This window comes from Patella vulgata, chromosome 4 (assembly GCF_932274485.2).
Source record: "Patella vulgata chromosome 4, xgPatVulg1.2, whole genome shotgun sequence".
NCBI classification, from domain to species: Eukaryota; Metazoa; Mollusca; class Gastropoda; family Patellidae; genus Patella; species Patella vulgata.
This window is the reverse complement of record NC_065882.2, coordinates 64,298,842-64,322,851: the sequence shown is the minus strand read 5'-3', so window position 1 is coordinate 64,322,851 and position 24,010 is coordinate 64,298,842. Positions and strand designations below refer to the sequence as shown.

General features: G+C 35.7%; 1 protein-coding gene across 2 annotated transcripts; it reads left to right on the top strand.

The window, feature by feature from the left end:
* The first annotated feature begins 1,283 nt into the window (after positions 1-1,283).
* LOC126818760 (putative ammonium transporter 3) lies at positions 1,284-14,758 on the top strand. Of its 2 annotated transcripts, none has more exons than XM_050546311.2 (10): positions 1,284-1,521; positions 1,999-2,239; positions 6,173-6,355; positions 6,783-6,863; positions 7,728-8,010; positions 9,122-9,193; positions 9,945-10,004; positions 10,375-10,451; positions 11,344-11,573; positions 12,005-14,758. In XM_050546311.2, exons 2-10 carry the CDS (start codon positions 2,107-2,109, stop codon positions 12,620-12,622), a joined length of 1,737 nt encoding a protein of 578 aa, XP_050402268.1. In that variant the 5' UTR covers positions 1,284-1,521; positions 1,999-2,106; the 3' UTR covers positions 12,623-14,758. The 2 variants fall into 2 exon arrangements, with proteins under 2 accessions (XP_050402268.1, XP_050402267.1); XM_050546310.2 differs by having other exon boundaries at positions 1,284-1,581.
* The last annotated feature ends 9,252 nt before the right edge of the window (positions 14,759-24,010 follow it).

The window sequence follows — 24,010 nt, the reverse complement described above, 5'->3', positions numbered from 1 at the left end:
CTCAGAATAACTAGTTTAATAACATTTATTTCTGGCTTAATAACAAAATAACAGGTCTGACACTTCTGGTGGAAAGTTTCTACTGTCCGTATAAAATATAAGGGTGATTCTTGACGTCATTAGGCTTAGTAACTAATCATCATAATTAATTACGTAATATTTGTCCAATTAAGTAAATTGACAGGGCTATCTTCCAAGGACACTGTCAATGTTATAAGACCGATTCGGGTCTTATAGACTTTAGACACACTGAAGATTCTAAGATATGACACATGCATTGAGAGAGAGATACCGTTTAAGTTGAAGAGACATCATCTGGATTCAGAATACCCCTTTTAGGTTTTAGGAGAGCCATATGATGTAGCAGCCCGTCAGTAATCTCGTTCTGCGAAATGATGGGGTTGAGAGAGTAGAGAATGACTTTTATTGTAATCTAATCTTGTAACCTATGTATCCAGTGCTTGATATAAAACGTTAAAACAAACTATTGCATTGTTGTTCCTGGTAGATAAACGACTTAACCACTGAGATAGTAAGCAGAAAATACACAAGGGGTCCAAGCCAAAGGAAGAGAATTACACCAGAGACAATACTAGGCGATCACAAGAGGATAATAAAATGTGTAGAGGAGAGAGTATGCGTCACACGTTATATGTGGGGAGTTTTTAGGTCGATTTCACTTTCCATATATAACCAGCGACGCATATTACTTATTTTACTACACTAGCCAGACATTTTGAAGAGTAGGACCTTTAAATCAGGAATCATAACTTCGTGGTAAATATATTGTAGAGTTAGATTCCATCTTATGTCTTATGAAACATAACAGCTGATACTTTGTAGACGTACACAGACGTCCACAAACTTTTCAGATTCACACTATGCCATAACCAAACAATTCCAATATGTTAATAAATAAAATATAAAAAAATGGAGACGCCACATAACCACAGCGTAATATGTACGGATTGATAGAAGCCTTTAAATTATGGATAGTGTGATCTGGTTAATACAAATGCCTAGCAACGGGTCGCGCTCTTGCGAGTCTCTGAATGGATTGAGTGGGTCTGAATCCACATTATATGGATCCACCCATGAGTATCTCAAAGAATTGTCTGCGGGAACTGCTCTTATGTTTTATTTACGAATTCAATTGTTCAATTCTAAACAAAGTGCTCACGTTAATAAACATATCGTTATACTTCAAATGGTCACAAATGCGATCATCAAAGTTTAATTGCATCGAGAAAGTGCCATGTCGGTGTCTATAGTCCTATCCTTGACAACGGATAAACATAACGGTTATACTTTTCTTTGAATTAGTTAAATGGAACTAATGTTATATTCCCTATAGTATTTATATGTACAGTTTTATATAACATATTCTACATTCAAACAATGCAGTTCGCATAATCAATAAAACCTAGGACGTCAAGCAAGTTTGTTTATCGGAGACGCAGGAATTCGTATAGATATGCTTCATCAAGACCTTATCTGAACACTGGTTGATACAGAAGCAACGTGAGTTTCTGAATTATATATTTTCTTCTGGGATAATCAAGAATACATAAGGTACTGCAGGTAATCTCTGATATGTTATTTTATGTGTAGAACGATATTAGTAGCTATATTGAATAGAATATTTGCCTAAGGAACTAGAACCTAGTCTACTCAGTAGTTTTGCAGCAAAACTGTTGTTTGTTTTCTCTTGAATAAAATATTATTGAACGTGTATTTACTGGATTTGAAAAGATGTGGTAGAATATACAATTATAATTGTCAGGAAAATAGTTCTATTGCAAATTGATGCAATTCATATATGATTATGTTTTCTTAGTATAATGAAATATAGAATTATTGAGTGCACCATTTTTAAAAAAAATGTATTCCTTTTGTTCTCAAAATAAAGTAGTCAGTCATCTATTAGGTCAATCACCAATGAGTCACTCTTCCCTCCAAATTTTCGTGACAATTGTTTGTTTTCATCTTTTATTATAGTGTAACATCGGGTTATTCCACTGATTGCTAATCTAATTAGCCTCTAGGGAGTGGCAAGAAATCATTTCATGTCGTTGTCACGGAGATAGTTGTATATATAAAGTAAAAATGGCGACAACAGTAGCAGGAGTTACGACAATTAATTCAACAATAACCACAACTACGTCATCACCACATTCACCATGGGACGATGCTACGTGGATTCTGACCAGCGCCTTTATAATATTTACCATGCAGTCAGGTTCGTATTTATATACAATCTTTTTAAATCATTCCAAGTCCACAGATGACAAAAGATGCCCATTTCTAGTCATATACTTCATATTAAGTCTAACAAGGATGCTAAACTGGGATTCCGTGTGTACTATGTATCCACATTGGTGGATTGGTATACATTGCTCCCATATGTCCGTCAAAATCTTTTCACGACAAGGATTAACTTCACGCGGATGTTGATGTAGCTTACACTCCCTCCCTACCTGTTTTACCTCCACGCTCCACTCCGCCTTTTTATTCATGTATGATATCTGTCCTCTGGAATTTTGCACCAACCGGAGTAGTGAAGAAGGGCCTCCACCTACCTGCATTGTCCTATTCTGTAAATATTGTCAATGTGTGGCTTTCCGCCTATTCTTCATCGAATTCCAACCTCGTTCACTGACAACTAAACCAGGTTGGAAAATCCCGTTAAAAAATTCTCGTCCATCCTCAACGGTATGGAATTTGAGTGCTAACTGATGCTAAAAAGGCTGTTTTGCGCAGGAACTATATTTTGTGTGGGTAGACCGACTTTAAATTGCTAATAGGGTCTAATAGGTTAGGATTAGGGTTAAAACGTTTCTGAAAGAAACGTCAGTGACTTTTAAATTTTTTTATATTAACTCTTTTAAGTGTTGCACGGCTCAGGATTAAGCGACATCGATTTTACTTATATGTTCGTGATGCGGATATGTTCGTCATCATGTTTAGTGTGTTGCTGGAAAGTTATTGTCGCAGCAACGATTCATTTCAGACCGACGTGGATAGAACTTGGTAATTAGATCTTGTTACGTCATATTGTGAAGTTGCTCTGGCATTATACTTGCATGATACATGCGCAATGACCAAGTGCACTCGCAATAATTCAGCAGTAGCCGAAACCCGCATGTTTTATTGACTTATTGCGAGTGCATAGTTTTTAGTTGGGTTATCGTAATTCCCTTGTTTTTATTAATTGTATACTTAATAAAAACGTGGTAATGCACTGACATTTTCCATTTTTCTCGTTGTCTCTTATCTAGTGACAGTTAATTATTTGTTGAATTGTCAGATAGTCTGCCACAGTCTCATATAAAAACTTCAAAGGAATTATTAATGAGCAGAAATCCGTCACTTCAGTCAGTTATATAGAAAGATAACTCGTGTGTTTCTTTTGAGTTCGTCACATCCCTTTCTTGAAATCTTCATAACGCATCTATTGTAGCAATGATCTCTGTATTAAAATTATATTTGGAACGTGTTTAATCAATTCTATCACATATATGATAATGACTGACACCAATATTGTCCTTTAATATCGCGATATCTATCACACTGTTCACTCAGACTGTTGACCCTTTTATGCTTCCATATAAACGCGCCCCTCATTGCGCAAACGTAAACATGGAATCCTTATAACGTAAAACTAACCATGTGTTATATCATGTATAAACGAGTCATTGAGACACTGTCATACTAAATGTTAACTCTGTCACGAATTTCAGACATGGTTAGTTCCAGAACAATAGTGAACTACATTGGGTTACTGTTCTTAATAAAAGAAATGGTGTGATTCATAAAAATGACAATGCATCTAGGTAGCGGCAAATAACCTATTACATGACTTAAAGGTGCTAAATCGCTAATATTTGGAATCTAGAAATTAACAAAAATTACAAATGGGGCCACACCGCATATAATAATGTAATATGAATGTATATAACGCATATAATAATGTAATATGAATGTATATAAACTGATTTACATTCAATTGTTTCCGTTTTTACTCTAATTTCAAATCAGTTATGTTCACCGAAATACGCCAGAAGTCTCAATCGAATGGCAATCTCTAGCATCTGGTTATACCCGCCTACACTAACAATATTTGTTGTTTTTTTAAATAATACACTTTTTATTTACGTCAATAATTACAAGCACATGTTACACGTATACATTTATATCATAAATATAAAATAGATTGTTCTGTATAAACGGTTAATCACAAGGGTTTCTACTATACACAGATCTAAGTACATAAATCCATCAATGGGGAATCGGTATGGAGGAGGTCTTAAAAAGATATTTCCATTTATGCTCTCTAGATAAGACTATGGCATCACCGTTTTACATGACTTGTGAAATATGTCTAACCTTGTTCTTCGAGTCCCTTCTTACAAATTCGTGTACCAATGGTAAAATGTTTATTTTGTCCTGAATATTGGATATCAGAAGCCTATCTTTTCCCGGTAAAATCACAACATCAATGTTGATTTAAATTGACAAATAATTTGTATTTCCAATGTCGAAGACTTTGGATGATATTGAGTTAGAGACTTAGCTACTTAAAGGGTCAATTCCGATAATATTCTGGAGAATAAAACTGCTTCATCCCGTGTTAAAATCCCTTAAAATCCTTTACCTTAGGGCCGAGCAACTAACTCAACATATGAGATACGTTTTTAAACAACTTAAACCCGTCAGTCTCCATCTAGAAATGGAGACAGGTGTCCCAAGCTGTATAATGTGGTGTTTGGGTAAAACCAGACTTTTATTTTATAAAAGTAAAGTGTAGGTGAAATTTACAGCACATGGGTCATTTATTGTATAGACATTAAAAGGATCAGGAATCGATTATCAGGTGACCCAACGAAAAAATTGACCCGAAATCTTAAAAGGCTTACGTGTCCGGATAAGCAGTTTTGACTTTCACGTCCAAACGACTCAATATTTTGAGCTAGAATTTTGAGACAAGGTAAATACACAATTCCTCTATATTTTGGCGTGTAAATTTCATAAGTTCTCCGACTTTTATTTTTGAGACTCTGATCAAATCGGGATAAGTCCCTTTAACACCACAATCATGTTATTGATTTTGCAATAAATGTAAACTCTTTCTACCATGTCGAACTTTTAAATACAAATATTCTGAATTATGTGACATTTATTTAATTAAAGTAACGATTTATAATATTTCTGATTAATTAAAGATAAATTTAAATTAAAATCTTCTCGCAATCAGATGCACTTTTTTGTTATCATTTAAAACAACTAGTTATAATGAAACAATATTCGATTTTCTCGTAACCGTTTATTAAAATAAATAAACATTATGGTTTCATAACGTTGGTGGGTTAGAACCGAGACAATTCTCACGGTGACATATAATTTAGCACTGTGTTAAATATTTTGATTTTGAATATCATTTCGTACATAATTCGACAAATCAGAAACAGGGTTTAACGTCAACTCGAAATAAACTAGGTCATTTCGGGACTAATATATGGTTCAATAATATGGTTCAATAAGTCGATTGTGTGTAGGGGTCTTTAGCAGTGGGATGAAACCTAGGACCTGGAGAAAACTCACGAGGTTTGACAGGCGACCCTACTCCTTGGGGAATTAAAACCAATCCACTTGACTCAATGGCAGACCTTGCGATCTAAACTTATATTAGTCTAAAATGTAATACTATTTGTAATGAACAGGAGCCTTACCTTCTTAGCACGGGCGTACATCACACCTTACTAGGTAACACCATCGCGCCTCCATTCGTCATTAGGCTTTCTCAAATACTGTTAACTTGAAGTATTGTGAAAGTATTACCTGTAATTTTTAAAAACACAAATATTATGTTCACCGATGATATAGCAACTGTGAGGAAACTTGTCTTTTAAACATTATAACTTTATTTTACCAATCACTGTATCTATCAAATTAGACACATAGGATCACCAGTGGTTTCTGATGTTTGTGTGCATACTGCAAATACCAACTTTTACCCGCTATTTTAATATTGATAGTGAGAGGCAACAAATTTTATTCCAATAATTGGGAACATTAACTGCCATATCCGTATTTATATTCGTGAATGTGATTTTATTTCAGGATCTATCCATGGACAGTTCTGTCATTAAATCCACTATAATTGCTATTTTAGGGTTTGGGTTGTTAGAGAGCGGTATGGCGACGAGAAGAAATGAAGTTAACATCATGATGAAGAATGCTATAGATGTTGTATTCGGTGGTATGTTGTATTGGGCAGTTGGATATGGTATTAGTTTTGGTGTTAGTCCAGGATCCAACGCCTTCTCTGGTTGGGGAAGTTTCTTTCTTGATCCAGGTACACACAAATTGGATGCATTTAGAATCATGATATATCTAACTAAATGCATTGGTCTTTAATGCCACCAATATCAGCAAGGTTAATTATATCTTTAAATTTATATGCATTCAAATTTTAATAGAACCACTTTTGTTTTAAAACAAGTGCGGTCGTACTATGGACCATGTTCTTGGATAAAGTTCAAAAATCTAATTCAGCAATCTATGCAGAATTGTTCAAAGAAGAAGCATGCCAATTTTCATGTCGATCGGACATGAACTGACGGAGCCTAAGGCTTTTTTGAAGAGCGTCGTCCCAAGAACAAGTTCGACAACAGCAACAACAAGATGAGTAGTGATTAGACCAATTTTGTTATCACGGGGGTCCATCGTTCATTTACTACTACTTTGACTGTGTCATATTTATTTATATCAAATCTTTTTAGATGATGAACACATGGGAACAGAGTTTTCCAAATTCACATTTCAAGCATCATTTGCGACTACTGCAACCACTATCGTATCCGGTAAGTAGTTTGAGACACGGGTTTTGTCTACGGTAATTCGCGTTTAATTCTGTGATCGAAAACAGAACAACAAATTAAGGTCAGCGGACAATTTTTAAAAGATACTGTGTAGTGTGTAGACCATGCTCTTACTTATCTAAAGCATTGTCGTGATTAATCCAACTACAATAAATGCCTCGTCGGGGGTGGTATACGTGTGAATTAAATAATTCTAAGCATCATCAGTCTTATAAAATTTATTTAATTTGTTTCATTTAAACATACATTATGCAAGAGCTAAATCTGATTATTGCAAGTCTTTATTTAGGCTTTATATGTCATAGAAATTATAAATTAGATCTTTATTTACACAACAAACACAAAATCAACTCTGTAGACCCACGGATGGCTTGAATTCGGCTTGGATTTAATTTTGTCTAATTTTTTACACTACATTATAATCTAACCACCATTCTATTACTATCGTGTCTGACAGTAAGAGTTCAATGGATATCTGACAATAATTGTAGAACAACTCAGCATGCGTTCCAATTATTCGCGACAAAATGCGAACAATTTGATTAGTCAAGACGGCCATTTGACCTGAACATCGATTACAAGAAAATAATGCCGGGTGTTAATATGGAGTGTAACATAAATTAAAAACCCACACGAAATGGAAATGGCGCCTGATTTCATCCAATGTGGATAGTTTCAAGAATACTCTGAGACTACCGTTTGCTATAACGGATTTGGTACATATATTTGCATATGCGTCACCAGACGGTAGATTTCAACGCTACTGTTTACAGTGTGTGTGTGTGTGGGGGGGGGGGGGGTGTCAAGGAATATAACCCTTTTAAATGTATATTATTTTATTTGTAGGTGCGATGGCAGAACGAACAAAGCTGCATGCATACATTGTATTTTGTCTTACCAATACTCTAGTGTATTCATTCCCGGCACATTGGGTATGGGCACCTAATGGCTGGTTAAAACAACTAAATGTAGTTGATGTGGCCGGAGTCGGTCCAGTTCACTTAGTGGGCGGTGTAACGGCATTAATAGCCGCCATTATGTTGAAACCTCGTTATGGTAGATTTGGTGGAAGAATTAAGTTAACGAGTTCGAGTCCCGTCAACAGTCTTCTGGGCCTGTTTATTCTGTGGTGAGTTCAGATCCTAAAGCGGTGGACACACTAGCCGAATGATTCGCCTAGTATGGCCACTGTCATTCGCCCGAATCAAATTCGCCTGGTGTGTCCGCTTCGCCGACGCATTCGGTCGAATATAGAATTCATTAGCCAATTACCACTCATATCGAGAAGTCACGTGATTGATTGAAGACATCGACGCCGCCATGTTTAATCATGTGACGTGAAAGGTGATGCAACCGACAGGTTGAATCGGGCGAAGCCTTCGGCTAGTGTGTCCACCCATTCGGTCGAATAAAATTCGGCGCCGATTGATTCCGGCGAACGATTCGGCTAATGTGTCCACTGCTTTACAGAACGGATATTCTGTTATCATTTTATAACATCCAGTATATTATAATTAGAATACAATAATAAAATACCTTTTAGATAGATATAACGCTTCATAATTTTAACATAATTTGGTTTATGATAAAAGTAATTAGTGAACGAATTGCTATGATGTAAACAGCAGGATACCCAATAATTCTGTAAACAAGAACTGCATACGGTCCTGTATAATTACACACAATCATCTTATCAGGGGCGGATCTAGGAATTTTTGCAGGAGGGGATTTGCCAGGCTCCTGTTAAGGACATTTGACAATTGACAATGCATAATGCCATCATGCTCTCTAAATTACGTAGGCATACATACACATTGAGCTATTTAAAGAGAGGAATCCAACAACCCGTTTGACGTCAATTTTTATTATGAATTAATAGGATCACATTGTGATTCAATTTCATTGATGCAATTGTGATATCACACACTGCGATATCGTTACATCGCGCTTTGAATGTTAATCCCATCCCACCACCTAATTATAAAGGATAAGCACACAACCGTTACACTTTTCTCATAAAGTGTTGTTTTACAATTTTTTATGTAACCGAGCAGGGTGAGGTTTGGACCCCCCTCCCTAGATCCGCCCATGCTTATTGAATTCTCCTTTGGGTATACAAACATATTTTGAGGTATTTGATATAGAATGTAAGGTTCCATCTCCTGTCAAGAAATTCGTATTTTTGAAAAATTTCCCGCTTTTTTTTTATCATTTTATGTAATTACTACATGGTCGTACAGGTGGGGTTGGCTTGGATTCAATTGCGGAAGCACTTTTGGTATCAGTGGAGGCAAGTGGAAGCTAGCTGCAAAGTAAGTTTATACTGTACAATTGTTGGTAAGGAAAAAGAAACATGCATAATGTAAACGCTTTGTCAATAAGGAATGGTGTAACACTAGGTGGTTCGGGCACTGGTAATTTATCTTTGTCGGTGATTAATCGCAAACATGGAATAGGGTTAACGTCCTACTTTTCTGCACCGACCGGTTTAAATAAGATGGGCCTACACCATGCAGTGTACTATGACGACAATTCTGTCTGGATAGTGGTGTTTCCGCGTCTACACATCGGCGAATTCCAACTACCATGGGTTCTTGTATGTTCATGCAAACGTTTACTTACACAGAAGCTCGGTTTTTCGTCCCACCCGAGCAACTAGACACCGGCCGTCCGCCCTACAAGATTGGCAAGGAACTACCTCAGCCAAAATCGAGCTGTAACACGCGACCTCCTGGTTATATTTTCCAGTGAACTAAAGCCATATTTTATATAGTATCAACTGTTCACTACTACACATTCTGCACACACAGAACTCGCTACTTTGAGAATAGATCTCTTTCCTGAATGACCGTCATATTAAAAATTGGTATTTATTTTGTAGTGTATTTCTAATCCGTTTTAAGTCTTTATTCTACGGTTAAAATTGTCGCTTTAGGAACTCAAATGTGTATTGGTTATACATTTTCTCAAGCGGTGCTAATTTTAGACTACGTAACTTTCGTATGACTTCTGCTATGAGTTTCCTCCAAATATGTCATCTACGCGTATCTGTTTGTTTTACAGAGCTGCTGCTACGACTATCATGGCGTCTTGTGGAGGTGGTATAACTGCATTTTTTATAAGGTAAATAATTAAGTAAAGACTAATCATGGAAGAAACAATACTTTCACATATGATATATAACAATTTAATATATAACATTCACGTTATACATAAATTCTATTTATCTCAAAGTTCTTATCATGTATGCAACAAGTACCAGATGGTTCGGTCATTTTGTCTTTCTCCTTGAATATTACTGTTGATTGTATAAGATTAACTCTTTCCGGATCAACCGAAGGCCAGAATCTGTACATGTTATTATCTCATAATATTAGTGAAGACATGTCAAATTGAGCTTTTAAAAATTAGATGCTACGTGAAAATAAGTGTTCCTCGTCACAGAGCAAGCTGGTAAAACATTATCAAACTAATACTTTGGTTTACATTTCAGTTTCGTTTTCTACAAACGTATAACAAAAGTACGACTTATTACTAATGGTATTCTGGGTTCATTGGTTTCTATTACTGGTATAGTTATATTATTATACGTCTACTCAAATAAATATCTAACACAACCAAGTTTTATGGCCAACAATCACTATATTATCACTGTGATATAGTGATTGGTATCCATAGAAATGTGTTGTGTTATATTATTTTCAATCGCTAAATGAAATTCCAAGATTACAATAGCTGTGTGTTTTAGTCAGATGAGGAGTTGGTCATGCTCTCAATGGTCTCCAATTGGATCCGACATATCGGAGTTTAACAGACGGCTGTGAAATGTCGGTAATATCAGAGCTGACCATAATCGCACAATCTATTGAACAAATTATCAAAAAAGTTTACACCTGGGAATTTCAAAAATTGAAATCCGTAGTCAATTTAATCCATTAATATGTTCTATTTGTGTGTAATGCGTCTCAGTCGACTCACATCATTCTGGAGTTATGGCCCTTAAACTTCGCAAAAACGGTGCATTTCCATTTGTTCACACTTTTGAACTTTGTGCTTTAAGATAGAGAAATGGGGCTCGTGTGTGATGAGGTAAATACAAATCAAGGTCCAAAGGATTAGAGGTCGAACAAAATTATCGACCTTTTAAATATTTGATTTGAGATCAGCAGTTGGAATTAGAGTTTTACTGTTACATTAAGTAAAAATAGTTCCTTGTCCAGAATGAGTCTTCTTGTCAGAGGTAAACATCTGGCCGTCTTCATACATTGGGTTTGGTGCAGAATACTTAAACCCCATTTCCGATGCTGACATGTATCCTGTAGCCTTTAGTATACACCAAGCAGGGTAAGTATCTATAATGCTTTGATAACCTAGAATTTAAACCATATTCCATAAAAATAGGCTTTATCTACGCGTATTTTAGCCATAATAGGGTTTATACTGTTGAAATCGTTGTTTTCAGGTATTTGTGCTGTAACACAGTGTTGGGCGGCCATTATTATAGGAAGTGTGGGAGCGATCATTGAAGCTGCTGGTGAAGTTCTATTACTAAAGTTCAAGATAGATGATCCAGTAGGGGCCACGGCTGTTCATTTCTTCTGTTCTGTCTGGGGTTTGTTGTGTTGTGGACTTTTTGCTAACGTCGATACGGTACAAAACAAGGCATTTTCTGCTCATTCTGGAATTATCATGGTATGTATGAAATATTCAAAGTTTGTAAAAATTATTGAAAAGAAACATGGCCATATCCGGTTTAGAGTCATTGGTTCGGCACCTAATAAACCGTACCAATGTACTCAATGTTCATTTGTCTCGGATCTGTAGGATCTATATTTATTCTGATGCTCACTGGTCCGACAGTTATTATTAATATTCTCCTAGGTGAGAAGGTTATTTGGTCTGGGCAAATGCATCAGTGCGTGCCTCTAAGATGTTGCCACCTAAGTTATGGATTTTTAGAGAGTTAAGTTCAGTTTTACCTAGCGTGCATTAAAACGCCAAAGTGAGTAAAAACCCAGCTTTTATCGGGAATAAATATGGCATCTTCATTTACAGGGAGTCTTTATTGTTATCTTCATGACAAACAGTGTTTTTGATATTAAAACCATTGATAATTTTTTTAGGGAGGTGACTTTTACCTGCTGGGAGTACAGTGCTTGGCTGTGGTTTCAATCATTGCATGGTCGGCCACAGTGTCTTTCATCAACCTAAAGATACTGGATTTAACTATCGGACTACGCGTGGATATCGAAGACGAACTGCTAGGTGCTGATGTATACGAGCACATGTGCTACCCACCCGGTTTCGATCTGGAGGACGCCAAGAAATCCATTCACAAGCGTGTCGCCAAAGATCGTATGTTTGGATTCATAAAAGATAAGCCTAAAGCAAATGAGGTTACCACTGATGGCAGTTCTTGTATGTGTTTCTTTGGGAAATCTCGGGTTCTCACAAACAATATCGTCCATCCCCAAGAGCAAGATCAAGATTCTAGGCAAGATGGTGATCACTACCAGAAGAAAAGTTCTAAGTTATCTGACAGCAGATTGCGTCTTGTCGCGAATGACAACATATGCATAAGCGATATTGAGACTGACAATGACAAAAAAAGTGTTAATTCTGACAAATCGTTGGGGGAGGCTAATTCGGCCGATTCTGAAGTCCGTGGAAGATCCAGGGCTTCGTCTGGAAAAGACAGCTTACAAGATACAGACAGAGACAAAACTTGTCAAATTATGTAAAATACACTTAAACTTTTTTAGCCTTCATTAACTGTCAATATTATAGACGGGGTGGCGGATATATTCACTTTTTCCCGAAGTCCGGATTTTACTTGGAAGATCCAAAATCTGATGATAATCCCTTTTTTTTCAATACGTTTTTCATTCGTTTTATATCCCGTATTTTATTTTTACCAGGTCCAATGTTCCATTACGTTTTATTATTGGGTTGTGTTTTAATTTTTGCACTGTAAGCAGTTCTTCCAATCACGTCAAGCTATCGTCCACTGATTTAACCTCGAGCATAACGGAAATTATAATTATTAATAGATGGAAGGTCACATGGCTGATATATTTGCTGTGATATGACAATCGTCAACGCTATTGCTTTCCTTTGTCGATTTGTAAATGATTAAGAAAGAGGGCGATATTCCATGATAAAACCAACATGACTGTAACATAAGCGGTTCGTCAATGAGCATCTAACTTGTGAACGTGATAAAGGCTACAGGTGTTTACATGTTTTCTTTCATATTTGGTCTGAAGCATTGAGGTCAGGCAAGGACGATCCCTATCGATATTCGGTGTTTTATGGCCTTGCGTTCCCGAGTTGCCGCCGATTATAACGGATTGTTTTCAAGTATTTGGTGGGGTCATGCGAGGTTGAACGCTATTCACCATTCCCTTCCAGACTTATCCCCACACTAGGCCGAAAAATCTAGTAAAGGCGATAGAGGCGACAGGGTTTAACGGATTTTTTTCTATCTTGCGAATACGATAGAGGTAAGATTTCTTGAGGGCATAAAAGATCCTTATCCAATTAGGTCAACATCCAAATTTTACTTTCGAAAAAGTAGCTGCCAATCGTCTTTTTGACACATGTATAGCTTTACTTGACTATCTTTATTTACGGTTGATATTCATTTGGGAAAAGTATATATCCTTTCAGTAATTATTGTCCAGTACTATCGTCAGCGGCAGTGCTGATTAGAGGGACATTGGGTAAAATTAGATAAAGAACTGACATTTATCGCTTTAATAGTTAAAAATACATAATGAAAACAGAATATGCTGAAAATTTAAGTCAAATTGCTTCACTCTGAACCGAGATATTACCGATTCAATTTTAGGCAAGCTTCGATCGTCATTACTAACGATGGTACGATAATAAACAAAGTCTCGATTATCCATTTTTACTTTAAATTATCCAGCACAAAATGTATTCAAATCCACTAAATATCACAGGCTAACGATGACATCGAGAGTTGATTATGGTCTGGATAAGTTAATTAATGTCTAATTAATAATATAGATAACATTTCAGGCCTAAAGAAATATCTGCAGTATGCAGGTTTAGCTCTTGCATAATGCATGTTTAAGCGACTACCTTATTTTATTAAATCACGGGGGGTTGGATGGATGAATGGTTAGCGTGCGCGCGCTGTATCATAAAGTCTGTCATTGAGTCGACTGGCGTGGTTTCGAATCCCCGGTTGTACGTGACAAGGAGTAGGGTCGCCTGTCCAACCTCGTGGGTTTTCTCCGGGTCCTCCGGTTCCCTCCCACTGCTAAAGACCCCTATGCGCAGGCGAATTATTGAAATAAAATTGAACCATATGTTAGTCCCGAAATGACCTAGGTGTGTCGAGTGGACGTTAAACCCCATTTCTCTCTCTCTCTCTTATTAAATCACCACCACGATACACCCATCCATAGTTTTACTTTTACTATTTGTGTGTGCAATTTTGTAATATCTTGATAATTTTTCAATAAACGAATTAAAAATGTTTTGTTTTATCTAATAAGCTGGCATCATCACCATTCATTCTGATCTATATATACCTACATGTTTGTACACAGAGGATTGCTTTTCTGCCGACAGCTCAATTTCTGACTCGCGAATTGTAGAATACAATCTGTCGGACTTGTTGATTTGGTGTAGACCAATGATCACTCTTTTCTGTGCGCCAAACTATATATCTCTTTGGTGATTGGTCTGTATGTATATACTTAAACAGCATTGGTAACCGAAATATTCGTAATTTTGGAAACGAACAAGAACTCTGAGATATGTCTAGCAGTACCTTCACAAAGTATAATGTAAAAATTATAGCAATTTTGAAAACAAAAAACCAAAAGCTTGCATTTCTGTATATTGCGTGGAATAGGAGAGAGAGAGAAATGGGGTTCAACGTCCACTCGACACAAACTAGGTCATTTCGGGACCAACATGGTTTAATTTTATTTCAATAATTCGCTTGCGCGTAGGGGTCTTTAGCAGTCGGAGGAAACCGGATGCGCGGAATAGGTCCAATTTAGAATTTTGTGACATGGATTTTGGACTACGACCCTAAACCTGTATCAAAGGAACACAAGAAGAAACCTTTAAAAAGGTAGTAACTGTAACAAAATAAAAGAACGACTGCATTATGCCTTTCTAAAAACGTTATACATTTATTCACCAACCTTGGATTTGTTGTCGTCTTGATTTATCTATTCTTTATTCTTTGTTACACAAAATTACCTGAATTATATATACGAGATCGCCCTATTTATCCAAATGACGTAATTTAAGAAAATACTATTATAACTTAAAAGTGAAAAAACAACAATCGAGACAGGCTAATTTCCGAGGATTAGCTTATTTAATGACTTATGTATGAGAATGGTAAATGTTGTAAGAAAATAATTTGGGGTATTTTTTCTTACAAGGCTTAAAAATTAAAACTGGTATAACATCAAAGAAAGGGGTTAATCTCTGGGGATTAACCTGGTAGTTTTCTAGATAAGTTAAGACGATAAAATAGTATAAAGTAACATGTCATTAATCCACTATACTATTTGTGGGTTAAACGGTCGAGGAATGTCGCCGTTTACTCGTATTTTGACGACCGATCAAGGTGGCGTGTCGCAATATTGTTATTAATTTATGAAAGCTATATCTACGCACAACTACCTGATAATATTACAGGTTTAGGCTTTATTTACCGTGAGAACTATATAAAAATATTAGGCATTACCTATTCACTAGACGAAAAAACTTCGGAAAAAATGAATTTTGAAAATTGTATAGACCAAATTGAAGATACTTTGAATACCTGGAAAAGACGAAACTTAAGTTTAATAGGGAAAATCCATATAATAAAAACATTCTGCGTATCTAAAATATTATACCCTGCATCAGTTAAAACTATACCTGAAAATGTAATTAAAGGCATTAATAAATTATTTTATAACTACATATGGAACGGGCCTGATAAACTAAAGAGAACAGTTATAAATCAAGATATAAATAAAGGGGGGCTAAATATGATTGACTTAAAAGAAATGATGATATGCCGTAGCGTAATCTGGATAAAAAAGATACTATCACACGATGTTCAATCATGGAAAATTCCGTACGCTTATATATTAAACGAGTATGACGGACAAATATTACCGGCATGTAATTATGCAACATCTTTTTTAAAATTATCTCCCTTCTATCAAGAACTTTTCAATAATTGGTTCCATATCTATACCTCAAAAATCGGTATGTTAATAAGCCCTCAAAATCAAATCATCTGGAACAATAAGCATATAAAGACTAACAAAAAACCTTTAATAGATAATGAATTGATGAAGGATAATATTTTATTTTTGGTTGACTGTAAAAGAAGACTTTTTAATCAATAGGATAATGAATAGTAATAAAATATTAAGAATGAAAAGCGTTTGCTTAGCAGTTAAAGAAGTTTTTGGATACAATCGACTACGAACCTACGCCTATAGTAAGAAAACAAAGCGTGTTTGACATTATTAATAACAACTGTATAAATATATATAAAAAATCACTAGATAAGATTAAAGCAAAAGACATTTATTCAATACGAGTAGATTCTAAATATAGTAAACCATTAGCAATAATGGGAAGAAGAGAATAGTTTTATATTTGAAGAACGTGAAACCTCATGTATATTCAATTTGGTCTATAAAACGAGCACTGATACTAGATTACAAAATTTTCAATTTAAATACCTCCATAAAATTATATATACAAACGACCGTTTATTTAAAATCCAATTAAAGGAGTCTTCATTATATACTGCAATTACGCCCAGGTAATATGGAATGATTTACATGAAATCTTCTCAACTAATGACATTTCATTACAATTACAACTTACGAACATTCATTTCGGTTTTCTTAAAGAAACAGTTTTTAAATCATATCGTGAATTCTTATTTGTAAATCATTTAATATTTTTAACAAAATACTACCTCTACAAATCGAAAATAGAAAATATCAGACCGACAATTATTAATTATCGAAACTACCTAAAAGGTAAACAACAGATAGAAAATGAATTAAACGAAACCTTAGTAAATAAATGGGATTATACCATATGAATATTATGCATACCTCTAGTGTTGCATTTCTAGTATTCCAACTCCTTAATACCTGTAGCTATTTTTTTTTTTTTTTTTTTTGTTTAGTTTTTATTAGCTTTTATTTTCTTTGTGAATATATTTGTTCTACTCAATGTAATATAGTATAGCCTTCAACATTAAACCGACGCTATCTGTATGATGTTACACACTGTGATTGTAATATGTGAACTATGTACTATGCTGTTATTGATTATTTGAAATATAGAAAAAAAAAAAAAAAAATTTTTTTTTATCTAAGCTGTGATTCCCCCTTGTCAGTGATGCAGGACTGAGGGCCTGACAAGGACAGCTGTACCGAGGTCCCGTGTAGACATTGGCGTGCACGGAAAAGATCCCTTGACAGGTAGAGTAGGCCATAGTGCCGCTGTCCGGGCAAAATTTCCCTCATAGCACACTGTATGGCGTATGCCCGTCTTCATTAGCCCATTTCGGAGCAGAACAGTAGGACGTTAAACCCCATTTCATTTCATTTATATATCTAAGCTCGTGGGTTTTATGAGTGTTCGAGATAATCCTAGAAACTCATGTTTACAATTACAGACATTTAAAGGTATGCGGATAAACTAATAGTACCTGATGCTATTAAGTCGGCAAGGGGTGGGGGTAGGGGTGTTTGTGGGGTTAATGGTTAGCGCGGTTTCCCCCCACTGCTAAAGGCCCCTCCGCGGAAGAGAACTATTGAAATAAAATAGAACCATGTGTTAGTCTCGAAATGACCTAGTTTAACCCTCTCTCTCTCTCTCTCTCTCTCTGTCTTAAGTCAGATAGACCTAAAAGTAGTGTCAATGTACAATTACACGTATTTATATAAATTACTTCTATTAATGTAATAAATTACAATATAAGAAATAAAATAAAACAATGGTAAATAAAATAAAAAATAGATTTAGGACACGATTGACATGTTCACCAGACAGACAATATTAACATTGCTTCCTAAATATAAACGTTTAAAGATGCATTATGTAATAGATAAATCTGCCCATTGCAGATATTTATTTTGGGTTCAAATGCTAAATAAATTATTATTTGGGCCAAAATATCCGCATTTACCGTAAACCGACCGACCTTAGTTAGGCTACATCTTTAAACACTCATAACATCGGTCAGAACTAAGTAATGTGAATAATAATCCCTGGGCCGTACAATGACGCCACTTTCAGTGGAGAACACACAAAACAAATTAAATGGTTTAAAAAAAAACTATTGTACGAGATGTTTAAATCAACCGAGAATTCAATGGAAAGACTACTTTTTAAATTTATGAAAATAATCTAGATATACATAGTTCTCCAGATTCCTCTAACTGCACGGAAATCACTGTTTATATTTTATTAGAATATACAAAAAAGATGGACACCCCTCTTTAAACATGCATAAAAGACTCAAATTTTACAGCTTAAAAAATGTCATTGTGTCGAAAATTACATTAATTGTCTAACTAGAAAAAAAAACAGACAAAAAATATATTTGACTGAGCCTCACAATATCGTGGACCGGATTGGTTCCACACCTTTAATTTGCGTCTGGCGCCATATTGTGTACCTCTAATAGAAAGCTGTTTGATACGAATATTTTTATTAGTTTGATGGAATCCGGACGTCACGACTTCGGTATCGATAGATGATATTTTGGTTATAATTTGAGTTTGATGGTGTTGGGGGTAGCACATATTTAAGCAATTGTCAACGCACTATGTTGTATGTCGTAATTCCCTCGTAATGCTATTTTGAAGCTTTAACAACATATTCCATTTCGCCATATGTTGCTAAAGAATAGCAATATCCTAACACACGCGTGCGTATTTAAAACGAAATGATGACATACAACACACTGCGTTTATTCAATTACCTCAACAAAAATAATCTTTTCGGTGGTAAACTAATTGCAACGATCACAGCATGTCGACATTACTAATATCGCGGAATCCATCGCGTTATTGACCCTTATATGTTTCCATAATATACACATTTAATAAGGACGTGTACACAGGGCAAACTGCCTGTGGGCGAGACTATTTATGATATGACGACAATGTAACATTTGATATGAACTGTTTTATATCTTCCGCTTCGATTCACGATTACATTATCACGACAAACAAACAGGATGTTTCCTTAAAGGGATTATCCCGATTTTAACAGAGTCCCCAAAAAAATGTCCAAATACGTATGAAATTTAAGTGCCACAATATAGGGGAATGGTGTATTTACCTTGCCTCAAAATTTCAGCGCAAAATATTGAGTCGTTTGGACGTGAACGTCAAAAATGCTTATCTGGACACGTAACCCTTTTAAGATTTCGGGTCAATTTTTTCGTTGGGCGAACTGATAATCGATCGCCGTTCCTTTAGAGGTCTATACAGTAAGTGGCTTATGTGCTGTACTTGATAACGAAAGGTACTTGATAACGAAAGGTAAATTTCACTTACACATTGTTTTTATGAAATAAAAGTCTAGTTTTATCCAGACACCGCATAATACAGCTTGCGACTCCAGTCTCCTTTTCCAGATGAAGACTGACGGGTTTAAATTGTTTGAAAGCGTATCACATATATTGAGTTAGTTGCTCAGCCCTGAGATAGAGAATTTTAAGGGATTTTAACACAAAATTAAGCAGTTTTATTCTCCAAAATATTATCGGGATTGACTCTTTAAAGTCAAAAAAAGCTCATCGCGTTTTGGCGCAATAGGAATCCCTTGCAAACAACAATATTATGAAATACTAACAGGGCTATTGTTCCAAAAATAAATGCTTCAATATGGACTAGCCTCCTTGGAGACTGAGATAGCAAATCACCAGTCTTTGCTTCCCCATAACCTGTGTAAACCAGTTCATATTTCAGCAAATAGAGAGGGTAGAATTATGTTTTTTCCAAGATCTATTATAGGGTTTTTCGATCAAATAGGGAGTTGAAAGGGAAATTGACATAAAAATGTTACATGCAAATTGATTTAATAAATAGTTATTTAGATAAAGTGCTAAAAGTACAAAAATTAAATCGTATTTTAAAATTTCTTTAATCATAAAAAATCAACTAAGCGCAGGCACTGAATAAAGCAATTACAGTATGCAAGGAGGCGGCCGTCACTGAAACTTTAGCCCTTGGGCGCTACATAGGCTTGTGAAGGCCCTGGGGTTATGGTTGTGTTTTAGTGGTCTTGTTATGCCTTGACTCGAGCCTTTAAATGGATACAGTGGTGTTAAACTTAGAAAACACCGATGTCACAAAAGTGTTATTGCTAAAAATTCTACTTTTGTTTGTGTCTCCCGTTTTGTCCTGACGGACTCATTTTTTTGTAATTAAAGTCATGTCTCAAATGCGAAAAAATAGTTGACAAGAATAACATACATATCCATCGCTCGAAAATTTAATACTTCTCCACATGTAGCCTGTTCAGCATGCATTATTGATTGTATGCAGACACTAACCAGTAAGGTTGATGATGTATATAGATTAGCAAACTGAAACAGAGAGAGAAATGGGGTTTAACGTCCACTCGACACAAACTAGGTCATTTCGGGACTAACATATGGTTCAATTTTATTTCAATAATTCGCCTGTGCGTAGGGGTCTTTAGCAGTGGTTGAAAACCGGAGATGAACAGGCGACTCTACTTCTTGTCACGTACAAATCGAAACTACGCCAGTTGATTCAATGACAGACCTTATGATACAGCGCGCACGTGCTAACCATTCGGACATCCAACCCCGATCAAACTGAAACAATAAGCTTGATCAATTTATTGTGGTGAAAAATTGCTACGATCGATATTACCTCAAGGGTTTGCAAACGAAATGACTGGGCTAATGAAAACCAGCTTCCAAACTCTTAGTACATGTCGACGACCACATTATAATGCAATTCACATATCAATTGAACTCAAATTTAAATCATTTTAAATTTCATTATACACGACTGAGTTAAAAACCTTCAGAATAATCTAACTGAATGTATTGATACAATTTTTCACCTTTTTGAACTTAACCAGTCTTATCCTTGTGACCTTGACAAATATTTGTGTAAACATATTTTACCACGAGGATTACCTTACTGTTATGTCGAATTAGAGCTGTTTGAAAGACCGCCATTCGAATAAGGAATGCGTGATTCAGTATTACTCATTATTATTATAAAATATGGAGATCTTAGGTAATATCAAAGATTTTTTTTCTTAAATAGAAGGTTTGAATCCATGATAACGAGTAATGAAATGAGGTTTAAGGTCTGCACTAACCGCGATAATGAAGACAGACATTCACCATGCAGTTTTCATAGGCGGAAATTTTGTCTTGACAGCGGGCACTACGGTCTATGTTTATTTTTGTTTCCGCGATAATCCTACGGAACTTCTCTGTCAACATCGGTATCGAACCAAGAACTTTCCGATTAGCTAGCCAGTGCCATACACACCAAGCACCTTGGCTCCAAACTAATCAGACTACTTGTTGTTAAGTAATTGATGCGTAATTTCTAAAATCATGCTTCGGCCGCTTGAGAGCGTTTCATAACCCTATGTTTCTGTCTATAAGGACCCATCCATAGCCCTATTATGTTTCTAATAGTACGACGCCGGCCTTTAGGGCTTTGATGCAATTCTATGGAAATAAATCAGTCGTAAGTGGAATCCTAACTTCTCCGTCCAGAACCAATGACACGGTGAAACCGGGTGAAATGATCTCTTGGGACTTCTCTGTCAACATCCGGATCGAACCAAGGACATTCCGATCAGTGAGCGAGCGCCATACTCACCGGCCACCCCGGATCCATAACAATAAGAAACCTTTTGATTGTTAATTAATTCATACTTCGTAATTTCACGAATCATGACTTTAGAAGGTTTCATAACTCCATTTCCTGGCTATGGAGTCCCTCCATCCATAACATTATTATGTTTCTGTTAATAGTACGAGAGTCGTTTAGGGCTATGGAGCAATTCAGTAAAAATAAATCTGTCTAAAATGGACCAAGAACTTTTAAATCAATCACCAGAGTGTACATAAATGGTAAAATTAAAGAGCCAAAATAAAAACAAGGTTTTCTGGGTTCCCCATACAATCTATTAATTGCTTTTTTCCTAATACAATTTTGCGTCAATTTTTGTGGAAAAAAAGGAGTTAAAATAACGTTCGAGTTCGCGACAAGAAAAGTCGACATTTCTACGTAATTTCAAAGTCAAATTAGAAACTCGTAAATGTCACACCAATCAAACGCAGCAGTAGTCCCCGGAGTCTTCGTCTTCAACGAAAGGCCTGATCTTAATAAGATGTTGTAAAACTCGCGGTCGTTGATTCGGGAACATGGAGAGTCCTCGGCTATGATATACAGATCTCTGTTGTAAAAGCAGTCATGCGGACACTAGTCCTCCATTTAATTAATCACGTTCAGCTTAATTCACCACGTTAGGTCATTGTATACGTCCGAGTTCGTCAAGGAACCACAGTCATAACAACATTGATCCCATAGCCCTTTTCCCACATGACGTACCCCAAATCTGAAAGGATACAAGCGATTCGCAACAAGTTGAAATTTGGTAGTCCTTTTGTAATGTTCGTGTTCCGAGAAGAACCATCACACGCTCTCGTTCAGGACGTTTCCCACTTTTCAGAGATAAAGTTCTTGGGTCTGTAAAGAATATGCGTTTAGTCTTTCGGGTGGGACCATTGACACTTATCTCTCGCTTGGAATTCTCTCTCGCACTGAAAACCTATAAACGACGGAAATAATTTCAATTTAGTAAATTATAATGTTAAAATGGCAACCATAATAGGACGTTATGCTCTGAAAAATATTAGTTATTTCTTTGTTTTGCTTATTGAATAACACCTTGTGACATAAACCAAAAATAGAAACAAATAAAATCGACAGTCATGCACATCCCGTATTTATTAATATAAAATATGTTTAGAATAAGATGTTTAGATTCCCTTTCATGGATAAGAATATATTATTTAATTACAAATAATTTTGTGCAATAAGAAAGATCTATTGATGGTATCTCATCTGTCATAGCACAATTCTCCTCCAGATGCAGCCTGCAGTATACCCGTTAACGATATCTAAATCAAAATAGGTTAAAATGTTTACCATACGTTAAAACTAAAGTGCACATTATGTGCACATTATACCTGGATGGTGTTTGTTGAACCCAGACGCCTCAGATAACATCCTTGGCAATAAACAGGTGTTCAAAGTCATAAGAAAAATATTCATTATCAAGATATTGAAGATATATCAACCCGACACGCGGTATAGTAATGCACCATTTATACGCATTATAAAAAAATGAATTATAAAAAAGAATGATGATGGTATCTAAATGGTCTTAAAACATTACAAAAAATGAATTAAATCTGTGTAAATACATGTAAAAGGATATAAATTTTGAAGCAAAATGTAACTTGGAGAATTTGCTTGATTATTTAACATCTAATTTAGATCTCGCGAAACAGAAAGATGGCGGTCATCCTCATGATTACCGTAGATTGCAAAATGACCGACCGCTCAACTTCGAAGAAATGTAGACCGGTGTTGCCAGTATCGGATTTACCTAGGCATGGCAGACTGAAGGGATGGGGATGGGGCATGGGGTATAAGTTGAAATAACCTAGATTGGCAGATTCTGGCAAGAAAAAGGAATGAGAAGAGAGGAAAATAGAAAACGTAAAGTGTACCATATACACTAGAGAGCAGATGGAATTTCAGTTCATGTCTGTTCATATTGATCGGAATTGAGCAGTTTTTGACGGATATTCCTGCGAGTTTTAACTTTTGCTATATCACTCAAATCAGAGACTCCACAAAGCATTCTCAGACTTAAGTTAAGAATTTTCTCAATTTTCAATCACTATATATGAGAAATACCTTTGAACCAGAAACCCCAAAATTTGCACATAGTTTCTTATTGGTGTATTTGATACATTAAAATAACAAAGTTTTTATAAATGGCTATATTTTAGTTACAATAAGGCAAACAAT